The sequence below is a fragment of the Chenopodium album genome, chromosome 25 (genome assembly GCF_948465745.1).
Source record: "Chenopodium album chromosome 25, dcCheAlbu1.1, whole genome shotgun sequence".
Classification (NCBI taxonomy): Eukaryota; Viridiplantae; Streptophyta; class Magnoliopsida; order Caryophyllales; family Amaranthaceae; genus Chenopodium; species Chenopodium album.
In genome coordinates, this window is record NC_137858.1 from 27,066,095 (window position 1) to 27,087,063 (window position 20,969).

The 20,969-nt window shown below is 35.6% G+C and overlaps 1 protein-coding gene and 1 pseudogene across 2 annotated transcripts; one reads left to right on the forward strand and one right to left on the reverse strand.

Annotated features, from left to right (window-relative positions):
- The first annotated feature begins 210 nt into the window (after positions 1-210).
- On the forward strand, positions 211-16,066 carry LOC145614279 (uncharacterized). Of its 2 annotated transcripts, none has more exons than XM_081669306.1 (5): positions 211-850; positions 5,000-5,144; positions 6,779-6,938; positions 15,385-15,573; positions 15,684-16,066. In XM_081669306.1, the coding sequence occupies exons 1-5, from the start codon at positions 322-324 to the stop codon at positions 15,687-15,689; spliced, it is 1,029 nt and encodes a 342-aa protein (XP_081525432.1). In that variant the 5' UTR covers positions 211-321; the 3' UTR covers positions 15,690-16,066. The 2 variants fall into 2 exon arrangements, with proteins under 2 accessions (XP_081525432.1, XP_081525433.1); XM_081669307.1 differs by having other exon boundaries at positions 212-850; positions 15,385-15,552.
- LOC145615668 (uncharacterized) lies at positions 9,050-11,809 on the reverse strand (annotated as a pseudogene).
- Positions 16,067-20,969: the final 4,903 nt, after the last annotated feature.

Genomic DNA, 20,969 nt, shown 5'->3' on the forward strand with positions numbered 1-20,969 from the left:
GTTAATGATTAAAAAAGAAAAGATACTAAATATAAAGAATAAAAAGGAACACATTAAATAGATTGGAGGGAGTACTAAGGGCCTTTTCTCTTCCGCTTATTTTCAATTGTTCAGCTCAGCTCCAATAACTTCTGTTCAGTTCAGCTTCAATAAGTTTGATAAGTTCCGTTCACTCGGTCACTCAATCACAATAGACATAATTTTCGAAAAACAAGGGAGAGGGAGTAAAAAAATTGAACTTCTCATCCTTATAATCTCACTCTGCAACTCCTCTAACGGTCGATCTCCAAAACTTCCACTCACAAAGTCCACTCGAAAAGCATGAATAGTAGTTGTTCGAAAGCACTAGACTCCATCCCACCAACAGACTCAGTAGAAATCACAAACGGCCTCACTCTCACTCCTCGAATCAAACTCCGCCTCACAATCTACCGCGCCGACGCCAGCGTTACCCCCTTAGACGAATGGAAGCTGAAGCGATCCCTCATCAACTTCCTCAAATCCTCCTTTTCTATCCCTATCACTATCCCCGAAGAAGACCTCATTGTTCGCCGCTTCAAAGACCTCAAGAAGCGTAAGCGCGAAGACGCCATTGCTGTTGCATCCCTCTTTGTTCGTGATTTAGGGTTTATTGTTTCCGCCGCGGAGAAGATCAAGGGTTTTGATGGCGGATTGGAGGAGATATTAGAGAAGAAGTTTCTGGAATGGCGGATTGTTTTGGTGGAGAAGATGGATGGTATGGAGGTTAATTTGGAAGGGGTTAAGTTTAGGGTTAGTGTTAATTTGCCGGTTTCGGATGATTTTGAAAAGATGAAAAAGGAGTGGCTGGAGTTCTATGCTTTTGGACCAGGTTTGTTAATTGATCACTCTCTTTTTTTTTATACCTTTGTGTCTTATTAATTGTAACAAGGGTATTATTTGTGAGTAGTAAAAAAATGGTAGCATGTTTGTTTGAGTTGAATTGTTTTATTTTAGTGGTTTCAATACTGAACATTTGTGTGAATTTTGGTGAATGATTAGTTCTCTGAAGAAAGTATTTTAGTGGTTTCAATACTGAACATTAAAGGATTTTGTGTGGGAAGTGTTGTTGATTTTACCTGGTAATTCTTCAGCTGTTTGAATTTTGAAAATTGTTAGTATGTTCGTTGATTGAATTAATAGGGATAGTTTAATTAAAAATATGCAAAGTGGACTGTCATAAAATAATGGAGGCACATTTTATTACCAAATGATTCCGATTATTTTGAGCTAAGCAAGTTACACACAAACCAAATAATAAAAAGAAACCACTGAGGTACCCAAACTGTAAGCAACATGAATTTACTCACAAAGAAAATGCACAACTCTCCAAACTCATACGAAGTGTGAAAACTACTTGCTCAGTACTTGAAGCTGCCAACTTTGTTAATTTGTTGATTGATTCCCGTTATGTCAATTTTCAGTTGAAGGGAATTTTTTTTTTTTTAATTAAATTTTTTTTTCTCATGTTTTTAAAAGTGCAAGTAATAATAGTATTTGAGACATTTAAAAAAGAAATGGAAAATGGAGATATTGATTGTTGTTTAACTGTTTTGACCCCTTATTGAATCTGTTGGCTTAACTAGTTAAAATAATGCGTTTTTAATAATATGTATTACATTATATATCCTTTCATTGCTTTGAAAGAAAAGTGAACTATGAAGCTGGAACATTTGTTCAAAATCACCGAAAAAAGGTGGTAGTGATTATCAATTGGATGAAGCTTCGAGGGTAGTAGTCTAGGATAGACAATAATTGATGCTTTGGGGAGTGGTTTATGTATTGGGAATAATGCAATCAATAGAGTTTTGCGGGAGGAAAGTTGATGAATTATGCAATGTATGAACAAGACTGTCATAAAGTAATGGAGGTCCTGTGATAATTTTGTTAAATGCAGTAATGCACCCAAAAAAAAAAAAAAATGAAAAGGCACAATTTTATTATGAAACGATTCTGATTATTTTGAGCTAAGCAAGTACACACAAACCAAATAATGAAAAGAAACCACTGAGGTAACCAAACTGCAAGCGGACATGAATTTACTCACAAAAAAATACACAACTCTCCAAACTCATACTTCCTCCGTTCTTTTTTACTTGACCCGCTTTGACTTTTACACTATTCATCAACCTTCCTTTGACCGTCTTTTGTAAATTATATTTATAGAAAAACATATTAATGTGATATCTTGTTAGAATCGTCTCATTAAGTGTTATCATAATATATAACTTTTGTACTTTTTAATTTATGGAGAATAAGAGTTGTTAACGGTTAAAGTTTTGCATTGGCAAGCGTGATAAATGAAACAGGTCAAGTAAAAAAGAACAGAGGAAGTATGAAGTATGAAAACTACTTACTCAGTTCTTGAAGCTGCCAACTTTGTTAATTTGTTGATTAATTCTCGTTATGTCAATTCTCATGTTCTGAAAATTGAAAGTAATAACAGTGTTTGAGACATTCGAAAAAGAAATGGAAAATGGAGATATTGATTGCTGTTTAACTTTTTTGACCTCTTATTAAGAAATGAACACTGAATCATTATGTATTACATTATATATCCTTTCATTGATTTGAAAGAAAAGTGAACTATGAAGCTGGAACATTTGTTCAATATCAATGAAAAAAGGTGGTAGTAATTATCAATTGGATGATAGCTTCAAGGGTAGTAGTCTAGGATAGACAATAATTGATGCTTTGGGGAGTGGTTTATGTATTGGGAATATTGCAATCAATAGAGAGAGTTTTGCAGGAAGAAAGTTCATGACATTGAACTTATGACGTGGCAATATTGACAAGAAGCTCTACATCATGCTATGTTATTATGACAATCATCGATAATAATAAATTGGAAAAATTGCCCCTATTAATCCCAACTCTGCCTCGTCCGCCAACAATATCTCTACTCTGGATTATTCACCATCACTCCTAATTTTAGGGGTATTAATTTCTATTGCACCCATGTGAATTAGATTTTTTTTTGCACACGTGTCAATATGTAATTGGTTGAAAAAAAGAGAAATTTTTTTTTAAAAAAGAAAAATGTAAAGTAAAATAAAAAATTAAATTTCCTAAAACTAATCCAGCACACTTGCTCCACCTCCACCACCACACTACCAATACCGACACACACCCTCCCCACATGCAGCCAGCCACCACACGCAAAATCAACGCAGCCCTACATGGCCGTTTCCCCGCCAAAAAACAACCCCCATCCCCAAAATTGACCACCAAAATTGGCCGAAATCGGTCGATGTTGGGGATAAATGGTTGATTTCAACCCTTTACCGTTAGTGGCTGATTCCATTGCCGATTTGCCTTGTGTTTCGAATGTTAGGGTTATGGGTTAGGATTTGGGGGATTTTGGATGGTTTGCGAGGTGATCAAAGAGGAAAGGGGAGGTGATCGGGGAAGCACACCGACGCTCGGGGGAAGGGGTTGGGCTGGTCATGGTGGCAGCAGGTTGTTGTTGGTGGAGTTGCAAGGAAGGGGAAGCGTGGAGGTTGGTGGAGTGCATGAAGTGCATGCGCAAGGAAGGGAAACAGGGAGGCGGCAATATGGAGGTGGGGGAAGGGGACGTAGTGTTGCCGGCGTCTGTTGTTGCCTTGAGGGAAGGGAAGGGGGAGGAAGCTGAGATGGAAGGGGGAGGAGGGAGGAAAGAGAAGGTGTTTTTTTTTTTTTTTTTTTTTTTAAATTTTTTTTTAATTTTATTTATTTTATTTTTTAAGTTTATTTATTTTATTTTAATTTTTATTTTTTAAGCGAATCATACGCTAACACATCTTTAGGTGACCTGTTACATCAAGTTAGATGACCTATTGGGTGCAATAGAAATTAATACCCCTAAAGTTGCGAGTGATAGTGAATAAACGAAAGTTGGGATTAATATTGGCGGACGGAGCAAAGTTGGGATTAATCAGGGCAATTTTTCCTAATAAATTTTAACATATTTAATAATTCCTCCATGTTTTTAATTGCACCACTTGGGTTGGGTACAAAGATTAAGAAAGGAATTAAATAACAAAAATGTCAATGTAGCACAAACAAAGGAAAGAGAATAAAAGTGAGGTTACTAGGGTATATATTTGAGTAAGGGTGATAGGGGTATTTGGTGTGTGAACACAAACAAAAAGTGTATGGAGCATACCCAAAATATAAATGGTGCAATTAATTTGCAAATTCCTAAAAAGAACAATGGTGTATTCCCCCCCTCCCCCCCCCCCCCCCCCCTACATAAAAAATTGGAGGAATTATGCACTATAACTCATGCCCAGTAATTTGAGGCCTTCTAAAGGGAGGTTAGTGAGGTATGAGTAAATGCATAACTAGGGGCATGAGGGTTATAACATGTAACCGCATATTCGGAATCTGGAGTAGTGCCATTGGGTGATCAATAGTATCACTAGATGATCAATTAGTATCATTGAACATTTAGTGGTACTATGTATGTATATAGTGATACTATATATTCATTCAGTGGTAATAACTACGTATAGAAATAGTATTACTACATAATCAATGGTTATATAAGCTTTCAGTGTACATTTAAAAGTGGTCTTACTTACACATCTCTCTCCTCCTTTCTCTCACCCCCATGTGCTTTTCAATATTTTAGTATTTGTTATGCATTCTCCACTAATTTTGGGGGGCCCTGTGCTGTGGGTATTCTTGAACCTGCACACTTTGAAATTACTACAATGCCATCTAAAAGTGTTTAATTCACTGGTTTTTGGGGAACAAATTTGCTAATCTTTGTAGCCTGTTATAGGAGTAAGGATAAGGTTTATAATTCTAATGAAGAAAATGGCATCCATTGAGCAAAAGTGCTCATTGTAATTCATGGATAAGCCATTAGGGTCGATTATTGAAGTTGCATTCTTAACTTTTGTTCAGTGCCACAGTGAAAGTGCAATTTTTCACGTTGTAATTTTTTAGACTAGAATTTATTCATCACTTGCTAATAATTGTAAGTTATGGATGGCAGGCAGTTATTCAAGGGGAGGAAAGAAGGAGCCAGATACAATTATACTGAGAGGTTTGCCATCACGATGGTTTGCAGAGCCACGTGTGTCATCTAAACCATCAATGCTAGTTACACATACCATTTTTTCCACCTTTGGGAAAATAAGGTTTGAAGTTAACTTTATTCTGATATTCTACTTGGTTTTTTTTTTTCCGTCATTTGTCTCTTTGTCATGTATTTGCTTGAAGCTTTTTGTTATTTTGTTAGCTGCATAAATTAGTTACTGAATTTGTCATTGCTCATAGTGACTTTAGATTTAATTATATGTAGACACCTAAAAATGTGTCCCCAACCGAAACCCGTTGATGAGGAAAACCTTTCATTGTCATTTGGTTCAGGTAGAGTGTTGTAATAAAGGAGTACTTAATCTTGTTTCTAAATCCATTTCATTTTACTCTTGTAGTCCATATTTATTTCTATTTTAAGCCCACCATTTATTTTAATTCTTCTTAAGCCCAGTTTCAAAATTGTCCAAATTGCAAAACAATCTGAATTTGAAACAAACTTCTAAAATTCCTTCGTATGATCTTGATGTAATGCTTTTATCTGCTACACTAAAAAAGTTGGGCAAAGCTACTGCTTAGTGTTTTAAAAAACTGCTTAGCTACTTAGGTATCTTCCCATTGCCTTTCTTGGCTTTATCTGCTAGACTCAAATTGACTTTCTGTTTTAGTAACAATTTGTAGCTGCCTGCCAAGTTATGTTACTCATCTTGTTTTGCTACGATGATTAGGTGGAGGTCTATGTAAGTCTTATGTCCGATCATTTTTGTATTGTGGTGTATAATTGAGTGCCACTATCCCCTTCTTAGTAGGTCTATTAAAGACCACACTTGGAAAGGGGAAAACTTTGCTGTTGCTGTTGCATTACATGCATGAAGCTACCTTAGCTACCGTTAAAAAGGTGCCTCCTTCACTCCCTTTGTCTTCACGCTACCCTCTCGCATCCCTGGCAGTTATGCTCTTTGTTTACTCATGTAGGTAAAGATCAGGTCAAAATCTATCATATTCTAGATAGCTCTATCTTATCTTAAGCTTAATTTATCAGTTCGCTAATTTTGATGAAGGTCCAACTGGTTCCCATGGGTTACACCTTGTCAACTAATATATCATGGCCCTGCTGCTTAGTGTAGCTAGTTTAGACACTCAACTTTCAGGGATTGAGCACAAATCTGTTTAGCTTAACATACTTTGGTACTAAGGTTGTTGATCGCTTAAGATTAGCTTATCGAGGCCTTAATAAGTAGCTAGAGATTACTCAGTAAGTTACCCTATAGTGAGGGCTTCCCGTCCTTGGTCATAATTGACCTAACTATAACTATGTTCAGCTGACTTAGTTTATGCTCACTGATCAGTGGAATTAGTTGAGCTATAAGCCAAGTAACTTAGCTTAGGGAATAAGGATAACCTGGCCTGCATCACTAACATTTCTTCTGCTACGTAAGGCTCACTGATCAGTGGAATTACCTGAGCTACAAGCCAAGCAACTTGGCTTAGGAAATAAAGCTAACCTGGCCTGCGTAACTAACATTTCCTCCAAGGCCCAACCCTACTAAAGCTCGTTGTGCTTCCAGTAATTACATTGAGTCTTTTTTGTAAGATTTGATATTGCTAAGCTTCTTTGATCATTTTGTTCAATGACCATAATATGGCTACTTAATTCTGATCAATCTTGTGACTGAGAGATACGTAATTGATAATTGCGTACAATTTTATTGATCTCCAAGCTCACTGATAATAGGAATCTTAATGTTGCTGAGGACAATGATCCAGGTAAGGATACCGATACAGACGATGAAGATCTAATTTCAGGTTTACAGTGCAAAGTCGTCGTTCAGTTTGAGCAACACAAGGAATTTTACAATGCATTGAAAGTTCTATGCAGTCGTTCATTGAAAAAGGTAACGTGTTCAGCTTTTCTACATCTCTTGCCTGCTTTTCTTACAATCTGCCTTTATCTTTCCATTAAAGATCATGCGTTGAAGTCAATGGTATTATACTGTTATTTAGCTGAAGGAATCTTTATGACTGACCAAATTCTTATCGGACCATTTTTCACGACAGTTGTTAGTTATAATGAAAGAAATCCTGCATTTGAGATTTGAAAGCACCATAGGGCTCTTACTTCAACTCCTCAAGGAGTAGGAGACCTATGAATCTATGATCATCCTCCTTTTTGCAAGGGGCTTTTCGATGAGATATATATACTTATCATATCAGAATATGTTGCAGCTGAAAATGATGTATATCCATGACTTTCATATATTTACTGTGAGCTACAATTTTGTTGGTTTGGGTTATGAGTAGCAATACATTTTTAAGGACTTTTGGCTGAGATTAGAGTTTACACCTATCAAAGACCATTAAAGGCCTTGTCGGGCTTGCTGGGTATTACAAAGCTTCTTGATTCATGGTAACATTCTGATGCATTGATTAGTTACAAAGGACTTCTATTAGGGAGGACAGGAGAACCGAAGAGCCAAAAGTAAACCTTCATTATATAATAGGAGTATAGGACTGCACCAAAAACAAGCCAGGAGTAGGCATAATCCTTAGGTTCCTTACTGTGATGGGCTTAATGTTTTGTGCTTTTGGATCTAATACTCACAAGAAGCCAGCGAAGGCCTTCTTTATAGCCAATAGTATTTTGCACGTCATCATTGGGCTAATTTCTAGTTTGAACAGTCAATATGCTGATTTCAATAGAGAGTAACTTACACTAATCTGATGGCTCTCAACAGTATTTCCAGTTTTGGCCAACATTTCAGTCAGTAAATTAGTTGTAGCAGTGTAAATGGATGGTTGCCTACTCACTGAACAGTTTGCAGATGCTATTCATTGTCAAATCTACTAATTTCTTTTCCGGTCGACTCATGAATTGAAATTCCTTTGTAGTTCAAATTTATATGAATTATAATATCTTTAATACTATAGTTAGAAAGATATATTTGGAGGGAAGGGAAAGTGAGGGTCTGAGGGATATAATTTACCTTATTTGGATAAGATATAGGGAAAGGAAAGGAAATGGAAGGATTCATTTTCTTTCCCGTTTGATAGACAAATTCACTCTATTTTTGGAGAGAGGTTTGGAAGTAAAATGGAACGTCAATCTCTCCTTCCCCTTAGCTCCTTTTTGCTTCCCTTCCCCCCCCCCCCCCCCCTAACTATAGTCATCTAAGCATAGTGTCGTGCTATGTTACTCGGACACGGCAAAATTGCCGTCATACCCGGGTCGGTACGACCCGACACGGATCCGGGTATGAAATCCGTTCCGGATACGTCATCTTGCACTTGGGTACGGCCGTTAATTAAATCTCAGAAATTCATACTATTAAACTTCAAGCTTTAGCGAGTTCATGGCTTCAAGCTCTTTGGAGCTTTAAAAATGGTGAGAAGATGAATCAACAATATAGAGGAGAGAGGAGAGAGAAATTAAAAATAAATGGCTTATGGCTGGAGAGAAATATAGACTGAAAAGTAATACTTTTCTTTTGAAGAAAGACCAACAACTCGACAAGTACTGCTACCCCTACCCCTACCCCTACCCCTACCCCTACCCCACACTCCATTTTCTCTTTTTTTTAAGTACTGCTATAGAGGAGAGAGGAGTACTTTTTAAAGCTTGCACAGTAAATAAGAGTAGTACTATATATTTTTTTATTTAATTTGTGCAGTACATTTTTAGATTAGGTAAATAGTAGTAGTATAGTACTACACCATATAGTCTAAAAAATAAAAACTTGTTAACATTTTTTATGGGAATTTGCCACAATTATCTTTTTTTTTCCCTTTTATTGCCGTATTCGTACCCGAGTCCAAAGTTAAGACGGTGTCCCCGTGTCCTAAATTTTTAAGAGTGACGTATCGGACACTCGGATCCGTACCAATATCGGATACCCGTACCCGTGTCAATGTAACATAGGTGTCGTGAACTTGGTTTTAAAAAGCGAGAGGCGCACCGAGGCGCTAAGGGTCCCTAGAGCCTAGGCGCGAGGCGCAAAGCGGAGGTGCGCGCCTCTTGGATACGAGGCGCACCTTAAGTGCCCAAAACCTTATAACTTACTTCTAGACCAAAATATAAGCCTTAAATAATCAAAATAACATATTATTAATGCATAATTTAACAAAGGAACTACAAGATACCCTTAAAAGGCGCTAATGGCATGAAACTCTTTAACTAAAAAGCAAATCACACATTCAACATAAAAAGTAAATCAAGTAGAAAGAAAAGCAAACATAGTAGGTCTTCAAGCTTGTTATATGGCATACTAAGACACTAGTAATCCATCTCATCCGATGAATCATCATACACATCCTCCTCTTCTTGATAAGCCTCATCTCCACTTACATCCTCTTCCATCTCATCATCATAAATCTCATTATCATCATCATCTATCACAATTGTATGACGTGGTTTAGAAGTGGAGCCACTAGCAATTCCCTTTCCTTTATCAACTTTTGATGCTCCTCTAGTAGCATAGAAAGGTTCATTAGCTCCGGAGGCTTTACTAACTGTACTCCAAGTCAAGTCCTCCCCTTCAAATACAAAATCACTCTCCTCCTCCTCCTCTTCTTCCATTCTTCCAAGTAGCCACTCATTGCTTTCATCAATTTCATTTAAGACAATGGGATCAATGGTGTCTTTCCTCTTGTATCGCCGTTGCAATGCTTGATTATACTTGACATAAACCATGTCATTTAATCGACTTTGTGCCAATCGATTCCTCTTTTTAGAATGAAGCTGTAAAAATAGAATAATATAAGCTATATAATGTAATAAAATAAAATCATATTAGATAAATCAATAAAAGTGAAGGTACAAACCTGTTGAAAAACACCCCAGTTTGTGAAACCTGTAGCACTACAAGTGAGGCTAAGAATTTTGATGGCAAACATTTGGAGATTAGGAGTTGTTGCACCATAAGCTGACCACTAATCTGCCGGATATTTGGTCTTCCTTCCCCTAATTGCCATTGTACGACCAAAGAGACCGGTAGCATTCTTAAATTCATCCAACTCTGCAAGTATTTTATCTTGAATTTCCACAACCGGAACTAGCCTTTCAATACAATCATACAAACCTTTCAAAACTTCCTCACAATTTACATTTACGGAATGATCATAATGAAGTTCCGGATTTAGATAAAAACCCGCCGCATGCAAAGGATGATGAAGTTGACTATCCCACCTTTTATCAATGATCTCAAATACCTTAATGTAGTTCTCTTCTCTTAATTCAAAAGTCTTCGCTATAGTCTCTTTAGCTCTATCCATGGCTTCATAAATGTATCCATCGGAGGCTTTTTCTCCCCATCAACAAGTCTAAGCACCTTAACAAGGGGACTTGTTAGCTTAAGAGCATACACCACATTCTTCCAAAAGCTTGCTTGCAAAATATAAGTTGCAATTCTCTTTCCTCCTGAGTCCTTGTGCCACTTGGAAGCACTCCATTCTTGAGAGGTTATCATCTTTCTCAAGTTGCCTTTTTGCTTATGAAATTGTGCTAGTGCAATGAAAGATGTTGCAAACCTAGTAATTAATGGCCTATGTAAATTTCTTTGTTGTGTGAACTTCCTTATCAAGTTCACAAGAGAGGTATGATTATAAATATAGCCATTGATGAACATGCACTTCTTTATTGCATTCAAAACTCTTGGTAGTTTGCCAATGTCTTCTAACATCAAATCAATACAATGAGCAGCACAAGGAGTCCAATAAAGATGAGGCCTTTTTAGATTCAAGTAATTTTCCTACGATTCAAAAAAAGGAAAAAAAAGTATTAAATAAAAACTTACAAAGCAAAACAATTAGTAAAATTTAATTGAACATATAACAAGAGTGACAAGACTATTTACTAATTCATACCGGCTTTGACATAATTGGATGCATTGTCCGTCACCACTTGAACAACATTTTCCTCTCCAATTTCATCCACCATCTTATCTAGAAGTTTATACAATAACTCCGCATCTTTCACAACATCCGAAACATCCAATGATCTTATGAACACGGAACCCTTAGGAGAATTGACAAGGAAATTTATTATATCCTTTTGGACAACCGAATCACGCCATCCATCGGATAAAATTGAACAACCTTTACTTGCCCACTCTTTCTTGTTCTCCTCTATTTGCATCTCAACATCTTTCACTTCTTTGTTCAAGATAGGAACTCTAAGCTCATACATACTTGGTGGTTTTAATCCGGGACCATATTGACCAATAGCTTCAATCATTGCTCCAAAGCTAGCATAGGTAGCCGCATTGAATGGAATTCCCGCATCATAAAACCACTTACCAATTGTCCTACAAGTTTTCTCCCTTAACTCCTTATCACAAGCACCAAAAATTCCTTTCCTTTCCTTCCTAGCTTGCATTACTTCTTTAGGAGTTGAAGTGATAAACATATCCAAAGGACCTTTGTGCCTAGGTTTCTTAACAACTTTTTCACGTTTTGTGACAACATCTTCCTCTTCTTCATCAACATCATCCGTTTCAAGTTGGGACATGCTTGGCATCATTTGACTATCCACTTTTGCTTGAGCTTTGTTTATCTTAAAAGTCTTAACTTCCTCCCTCACATGTTCTGGACATTTAGTGACATTCCTAAAGCCACCAACTAAGTGTTGTTTTAAACGATGTGCCCCTCCCTTAGTCACTTTACCACAAAAACCACAATGCCAATTAACTCTATTATTAGGTTTCGGTTTTCCATATTTTCTAGCCGGGTCGGGATCGGATGATCCGGTGGAAGGAAGGGACTCTTCATCCATGTTCCTGTAATCAGAAAGCAGTAACAAAATAAATATAAAGTTATAAACAGAGAAAAACAAAAAAAATTGGAACCAAAAAACTAAAATAAATAAACTGGAAAGCCAAAAAAAAAAAAAAAACAGAATATAAATCAGAATACAGAAGATAAATACAAGTACTTTATTAAAAAAACAAAAACAAATTTTAAAAACACAATATAAAAAGAAAAAAAAGAAAAAAAAAACAGAGCACGAAAATAAGTCGAAGAAGCAGTACAAAAAAAATGAAAAAAATAAAAAGTAAAAAAAAAAAAGAAACAGAGAACGAAGAAGCTAACCTGATTTTCGGCAAGATCCACCACAGCTTGGGTTGTTTCCGGCGAGAATCGTCAGGTTTCCGGCGAGAATCGACAGGTTCCGGCTAGAGTAGATAGGTTTCCGGCGAGAAGCGACGGTTTCCGGCGAGAAGCGACGGTTTCCGGCGAGATCTGGCTGAGACCCAACGTAAATCGGGAAGCTAGGGTTTTAATTTTCAAATAGATTTGTTTTCTCTCTCTTCTATTTCTTTAATTGAAGCCAGATTGTTTTTTTTTAAATTAACAATAGTAGCACGTGTCTCAAAGCGCCTCAAACCTCAAAAGCGACGCCTCATAGCGCCTCACGCCTCAAGTAAAAGGCGCGGAGGCGCGCGCCTCCTTGACTTCGCCACGCTACAGGACCTTGAGGCGATTTGAGGGCCGCCTCGCTACGCCTCGCGCATCAAGTGTGCCTAGGCGCGCTTTTTAAAACTAAGGTAGTGAACTTTCTTAAGTTGTCTAAATACGAACAGATTAACACTATGTTTGGATAACAATAGTGAAGGGAAAGGGAGGTGACGGGAGGAGAAGGTGAATCTCCATTTTCCTTCCATATATCTCCAACAATGAAGGGATTTGGTTTATTAAAAGAGGATAGAAAATGGATCCTTCTAATTCCCTCCCCTTCCCTCCTTTCATTAGCTGTCCAAACAAAGGATGATGCATCTCTCATTTCCTCTTCTAATTCTCTCCCCTTCCCTCCTTGCATTAGCTGTCCAAACAAATTTGATGCATCACTCCTTTCCTCTTCTCTTCCTTTCCCTCCATTTCTCTCTATTTAAACATAGTGTAAGTAATTTTCCACACATATTTTAATCTTTTTTTTTATTTTTATTTTGGTGTTATTGATTAACTTTTCTTTATTGTGATACGGAAATCCTCTGGAATTTATCTTCCTTATATTGCTTTTTTTTTTTTTTTTTCTTTCTTTCTTTTAGCTAACGAAATAACTCAATGATTTTGCGCTTCTTTGTTTTATGTTTTTGAATGCCTAATATATTAAGGAAGACAAAACAATATTAACTTGGTTTTTGTAGGTTAATATAATTGCAAAAAATAGATAATCTCCTAAGTAAATATTTGGAGGAACCCAATAGTATATTTTTCATGCTTATGGCAAAGTATAGAACTTTACTTGCAAGATGACTAGCCAAAAAAAAAAAAAAAAAAGGGAGGGATGGGGGTGGGGAGATCTTGAGAAATCAATCCACCAAGTTTCATAGTTTGAAGATAAAAATGTTCGTCATGGTAAATGCTTCACAATGACAAATCTAGAAGCACTTGAAGAAAAAAAGGAAGTATGTACTCTTCGTCCCTGAAAGTTTGACTCAGTAGATTCTTGTTTGTAGGAATGTTTGGAAAATGTAGTGGAAAGTAAGAAAAATGTAGATAAAGTAAGAGTTACAAAGTACTAGTGTGGATAGGTGAGAAAAAAAAAGGTGGATAAAGTGTGTAATGGTGTGTTTGGATAGAAGGAAATGGAAGGAAAGGAAGAGAAAGGAAATAGAGGGATGGGGTATCTTTCATTTGGATAACAAGTAAAGAAGGAAGGGAATTGGAGGGAAGAGAAATGGAGGGATTAAATTGAAAGAAATTAATCCCTCCAATAATGGAGAGATTTGGAAGGAAGACTACTCTTTCTTCCCTTCCCCTCCCTTTCACCTCCCTCCCCTTCACCTCCCTCCCCTTTTTTTCTTTCCAATTTCTTTATTCTAACACACCATAAGAGAGTGAATTGAAAGGTCTAAATATAGTGAAATAAGGGGCTAAGGTGATATTATGAAATTGCCATATATAGAATAAAGTAAAAGTGAGTCAAACTTTTTGAAACACTCCATGGAGGGAATAATTATATTATGCTTGTGCACTGACTTTCTCAGACACATGGTACTGGCAAGTTGGAGTACATATAGGTCATGTGTGTTACTCATGAGATGTGTGTGTCATGTATGTGTTACATGAGAGTCACTTATAAATGGTGGTAATGTGATACAAAATTAGAGTGCAATAGTTTATCTGATTAATTGTTATGAATATCTTCATATTATAAAGATGTTGTGTTTATATGTATAATTGGGTTGAGTACATATATACAGTTGCCTTCCTCTCCCTTTCACAACCACCAGGACAGCCCTCTACCCTTTCTCCACCACAAGTAGAATTTGGATCATGATGCTAGTTACTGTGGGAATGGGGAGGTGTGCTGATGGTGGTGTAGCCTGGAGGGGGAGGGGGAGAGACCGTGGTGGTGGTAGGGGATGGGGTACTAACACTTTGTTTGGATAAAAGAAAATGGAAGGAAAAGAAAGGGAAGAGAAAGGGAGGGGGACCAAACGCTCTTGTTTGGGTAAAGGATTGGGAGAAGGAAGGGAAAAGAGAGGGAAGGATCCATTTTCCCTCTCCCTTTCATAAACATAATCCCTCCAAAATTGGAGAGATTTGGAGGGAAATTGGAATTCACCTCCCTTCCTCCTATTTCCCTCCCCTTCCTTTCCTTCCCTATTTGTTATCCAAACAAAGCGTAATGGAAAAAAAGATTAATGGGGGGTACGGTTGTGATGTGTAAAATTGTATGGGTACAGATTAAAACTTAAGTCGGTAAATTCATTAGTAGGAATTAATGTATTTATGATTGTTTTGGAAATAATGCCTATACTCAGGGATGATTTTAGGTTAAAAGAATTCCTTTTATGTTTAACAATTATCCAAGAAAGTCTACTTCCAGTCTCCCACTCCACTATTGTTAATATTTTATTCAACTAAAAGAGAATTGAAATAAGGAGCAGGAATAGACGCCCAAATTATTCTTGCTATTATTGCTTTTATGATTGAACAAATCCTAACCATTATATTATTTGGCATACAACAATTATAACAGAGATTATATTTCAACAAATTAGAATAATAAAAAGTACAATAATTATTTCACTTATAAAAAAAAAAACTAGTATTATATTTGTTGAGTCATGGGCACATGTTGTGGGAGAGGAACTATGCATAATGTTTGATTGAAGTTGAATGACCCCAATCAGAAAAATGGGGCTTTTATTTAGAGACGAGGAATATATTGGGATTTGTGAATTTGGTGAACTAAATCTATGTTTCCTGAATTAGACTTATTACTGCTGAAACTATAATTTTGATTTGAATGGGGCTACAGTTTTTGCTAACCATGAATTTCTGATGCTACATGTTATTGCTCCCTTATTTCTAATTTGATACTTGGACTACAATTTGCAGGAAGGATCACGCATGAAGGCTGACTATGAATTAACTTGGGACAAAGATGGTTTTTTTGAAAATGCCAGGCGTTACACACAAGGAAATAGCCGAATCCCGATAGTTGGGGCTGGGCAATACAGAAATGAAAGACGCTCGTCCTACAATTCTCGTTACAGTCCAGATGATGTACGTTCAAAAAGATTTAAGGTACAAGTATTCTAATGAATTAATGTAGCTAGCAAATTTATACATCTATATCTTTTGGTTTCAATCATGGTATGTTTTGATCCATATTGAAAGATTTGCTTTGTTTTCAGGAATAAGATCTGTTGAGGAGTTATTGATTAGATTGAATGTTGAATGGGTGGAAATTGCACAGGCTTAACTTAAACAGGACCGTTTCGGCCATTGTAAGCCTAGTTCAGATGGTCGTCTCAAGTCATCTATTGTGATGAGGGGGTTTCTGCTTAAACAACTCACTGATATCCAGGTGCGCAGAACCGCCAGAGTGTATTCATCTTTGGATCATACTTCATACATTTTCTTAATATGCTGATTCTTAGCATCAATTTTCGGACTTTCTGAAGAGATCTGAAGTGTACTATTCTTAATAAATGTGATGTTTATTGAATGAATTACTTCTGCTATTTATTCAACAAATTTCCTATGCTAATGTTAGTAGAATTTTTTATTGCTTTAATTTGTCTGTATCTGAAACATTTGTTTTTGTATATTATCAAGCAGAGAAAATTCAAGTTTATACCCACGATAAACAAAAGTTGTTTATCCAGGCCTATTTTCGTCATTTCCCAATTAAATAGTGTGGGTACAGTTGTCATTTGCTGATAGACATTTGACAGACGTTAAAACTTGCAATTGACCATGGTAACCGACCCGCACTGCTCTGTACATCATCTTCCTCATCCTTCAATCAAAGCTTAATTTCGCTTTCAATGGAGAAAACTATGAGAGAGGGGAAGCTCACTTACCCTTTGGGGTTCACCATGCCCTAAATTACTCCATTTCTCTTAGGGTTTTCGTTTTAATTTGGCGGCGGAGCCGCCATCAATGTCGGTGTCGGTACGGTGGTCGATTTGCACGAAGAAGATGAAGGTGGTGGTTGAATTTCGATTGTGGATTGAAGGAGTCCAGGAGGAAGGAGATGAAAGAGGAAGATGGTGATGGTTGTGGTGGTTTTTGGTTCAGATTTGAAATAGAATCACCATTGCTGAATGCTTTGATGAATTTCTCAAAGGAACAAGATAGCAAAATTAAGAAAAAAAAGAGGGAAAAAATGTTAACCCGGGTAGTTCACCAAACGTCGTCAATGACCTCCGTTATTGATATAGGACCCACATTTATTACTTTTTGAGAGTTTAATATATTTTATTTTTCTTCTCTTGGGATAAACTTGTTTTGTTTATCTTGGAGATTAATGGGGGTTTGCTCTTATCAAGCATCACATGTAATTCCTCCCTCAGGTTATACCGCAATTTTAAGGGGGTGTCTCGTTATATCCTACCATACACTCACTTTTCAATTGAATAATACGGAGTAACTAATCACCTATTTTTGTGCATAAACACGTGTTCGAAATATATCATATCATATTACTAATATATAAAGTCAGTCTCGCAGCCAGGCTACGAGACAGTGATACTTGGTATTCCAGTTGTACGCCATGTAGGCGAAAACTAGGTTTTATTGTCACATATATGATACTCAGTAAGTGATATTTGGATAGGTTTTTCAAGATAAAATTGTTGTATAAAGTTTTATTGTATACTTCTAATATTTCATATATACAAAATTAATCATAATTTTTAATAAATATCCTATAACTCAGTTTTATTTCCATCATAAAATTCGTTTAAAAAAGTTCTTTAAAATAAAATCCATTTATAATATATATTAATTTATTTAAAAAAATAATAGTGATTATTGGTAAAAAAATACTTTCAATAAATATACTTTCAAGTTAATAATAACATAGATATATTTAATTTATTAAAAGAAATGGAGAATATGTAAAAATAAATTCTAATAAGTAAAAATAATTTTAGTGTGCTAAAAATACTTTCATCAATAGTTTAAGTTTAATATAAATTTTTTTCAAGTCAATAATAATATAGATTTCTCTTTCCCTCCCTTATAAAAAGAGGGAGATTGTTCTTATGAATAGTGTACAGAGTATTATACCCCTTAAAATATTTTTTTACCTTCTTACACCCAAGTGCAATTTTGTAATTTTTCTTGAGACCCATCAATTAATAAGAAATTAAATGAAGAATGGAATGATAAAGTTTTACCTTCTTACCGCCAAGTGTAATTTTGTAATTTTTCTTAAGACCCATCAATTAATTAGAAATTAAATGAAGAATTGAATAATAAAGTTTAAAATTTTCAATATTTAATTTAATGGGGGTTATGATTTTATTACATCACAACATTAGTCACTAGACAACGAAAGGTTGTTGCTTTATGTGGGAGTTTTTTTTCCTATATTTTGTGAAGGTCGAAATTAACGACTTACATAATTGTGTTTAAAGGACATTAAATATAACGAAATTAATCTATGATTGTGCCAAAGTAGTTGTACAAGAAAGAAAGGAAACCAAACTGACAACGGTGAAATGGTGAAGAAAGCAAGAAGGGATTCAAGGGAATTATTAAGGGAATTATGGGGTTGCATAGGGTTAATTTACTACAAAACCAAATTGTTAGAAGCATTTTGTCTCAGTTCATTTTCTAGTTATCTATTAAGTTTTGAGCACTGTGAAATCATGTGTATTTGAATAATATTATGTATTAATGCCACTACTATATATGTATTGTTAATTGTTATGTACCATCATGTCCTGCTATATGATGTACCTTTTTATTTCCAATTAGCTCAATGAGCGCAAAAGATATATTAATATAAAAAATTGCTATATAAAGTGTTAGCACGTTGTGTTTTTTCACTACTTAAATAAGGGTGCAACATGTTGTATCACATTTTCGAGAATATCCTACAACATAAAAAACAAGAGCCTTCGGCAGCGGACGATTAACTCCATGTGCAGTGCAAACACAATCCAAGAAAAATTAAGGCTAATTAAACAATAGAGAGATATTCCTTTGTTGTAAAGGGCTAGCTATCCCGCACACAACACGTGCTTTGGCTGTCTCAGTAGAAATAAAACTACAAAAAGTACAATATTATATAAATTATTAAAAGGGATTATATGACATTAAACAATAGTAAGGCAGCGAATTGGTGATAACACCTTCATTCAATTTAAAACCATGATCAATTTTTCATTCAATTCGAAGCCCTTGTGAATGGATCCATGATCTAATTACATTAAATAGAATTTCAACAATCAGAAATGAAATTAATCTGTTGATCGCAAATGGTTTCTAACATACTGTCCCTAAGAAAGTTAATGAAAAAGAAAAAAAAAAAAAAAAAACTTTTCACACCAGAAATACCATATTGATCATAACAGTTTTTGGAGCATCTGAAGTTATCCATGCCAAAATTGAAGCTGCATCTGATTCTGCTAGATATTCAGTCCTTTGCTCAACAAAATTGGCATAATATTTCCATAAACATTAGTAAAATCGAAGCCGAGATTACGATAACAACCAAGTAGTCATGACATCTCTGCTGCCACTTCAACTCCCCTACATTGATGTTAACTTTCTCTACTGGATTCTCCTCCTCTTGTGCTTTTTCTACAGCTTGGGTGTTGTAACTCTTCCGTCCAATATCACTCTTAGCTCTGATAATAACTGGCTTTAGCTTGTTGTTATCTGAGTGTGTAAAACGAACCATCAACGCGTTATCTGTTTCACTTCGTTTTAAGATCCTTTGCTTCTTATCTTGAACCTTTGCTACTAGTGCCAAGAACTCCTCTCTCCCTCGAGTTGCAAACGGATTCTCCTTATGTTTCCGAAGCTCCGGTGTCGATTTTCTGTTAGTTTCAGCTTCATGATGGAGTCCACAACTCACACAAACACAAGATTTTGCCATTATTTAACTAATACTTGAGATTCACTCAGATTTTACAAAGGACACTTGAGATATATAAGTTAGAAGAGGAAAAAAAATAAGAACAACTTAAAATATGAAGGTATGTACTATGTAGCATGATGAATATGTGATTAAAGGTGGAATATGGTGTGAATCGTCAAAAGTAAATGTTGAATTTCTGTAAATTCTACCGACTTTTTTATACATTAAAAACATCATCGTACTAATATGACTTCTTTGGAAGGACTAGAACTCAGGACTCAAGAGGTAATTTATTTTTTTTTATTTTTCTTTTTTTTTCTTTTTGGTGAAAGAGAGGTAATGACGTAATGTTATCTGACATGTACCAACATTGTTCTCATGTAAAAGTCAATATTATCGATTGGCCATGTGATTACAAATTTACAATGATATGCGGATGTTCAGTACCGCAAAGGTTTTCGTCACACACTCACACCATCTAGAAGTTTGGTGGTCACGTTACCTTTTTTTTTATTTATTTATTTTTATTTTTTTTTAACAATCGACTTGTTAGTGTATAAAACTCTCCCTATGTATTGCCAATGTGCTATTTTTATATGCACGTTTATATACACAAACTAGCCATTACAATTGTTCAACGACTAGTTCTTTTTTAACAAAATAGTTGTAATATCTGGGTAATTGGTGAAATATCTTTTAAATTAATGGTATATGGTGAAATAACTTTTAAAAACTGGGTATATGTAACATAATTCAAACGGCATACTAACGATAGTTACCAAAAAAAACATTTGTGATATTGTACAACATCTCAGTGGTATATGACGAATTTGAAAATTTTTGGTGGTATATGGTGAAAAAACCATTTACTAATATATAAAAATCAAATGTTATTGTTTAATACATTGTTAGATTCGTTGTAAAGTATACATTCATATTATAAAATTTTCTATGATAATATTAACATATAATTAGATAAATCAATGGTCTAAGTCATGTCTCGGCATGCGTGTTTGGTCAAACTGTAACACTTATTAAAGCACGGAGGGAGTAGTAAGGTCTACCATCTAATATTTCACTCCTTCACCATCTTTTTCTGTTGGGGTGTTCACTACTACTTGGAGGAAGTAGTCCAATTCATTGGAATAATATAGTGTTATTACTTATTAGCCATATGGGTTGTATTATTTTTGGGTCCATATGAAGAAATAAGAGTAGTGAGTTAATGTGGGGGTTGAAATAGAGTATGACCAACTGTAAATTAAGTGTGGACAGCAAGCCACTAGCTAAACCCACGCACAAAACAAGAGGGAGGTAGAGAAATGAGAACTCTCCATAGAAGTTGTCACGAAGTTTAGTTGGATGGTCAAACGTTGCTTGATCGACTCTAAAATTGTTGGGTTTTGGAAAGTCTAACTCTCCACGAAAAAAAAACCCGAGTTCAAGAAATACTCTCAATTAATACAACTAAAATGCATAAATAATAAGATCAAGGAAAAGACCATATTACCCTCAATACGTACTTCACTCACACTACGGAGCTCTTACTTGAAAGCCAAGTCTCGCAAGTGTGAGGGACCTCCAACGGTGATCCACCCGTAAT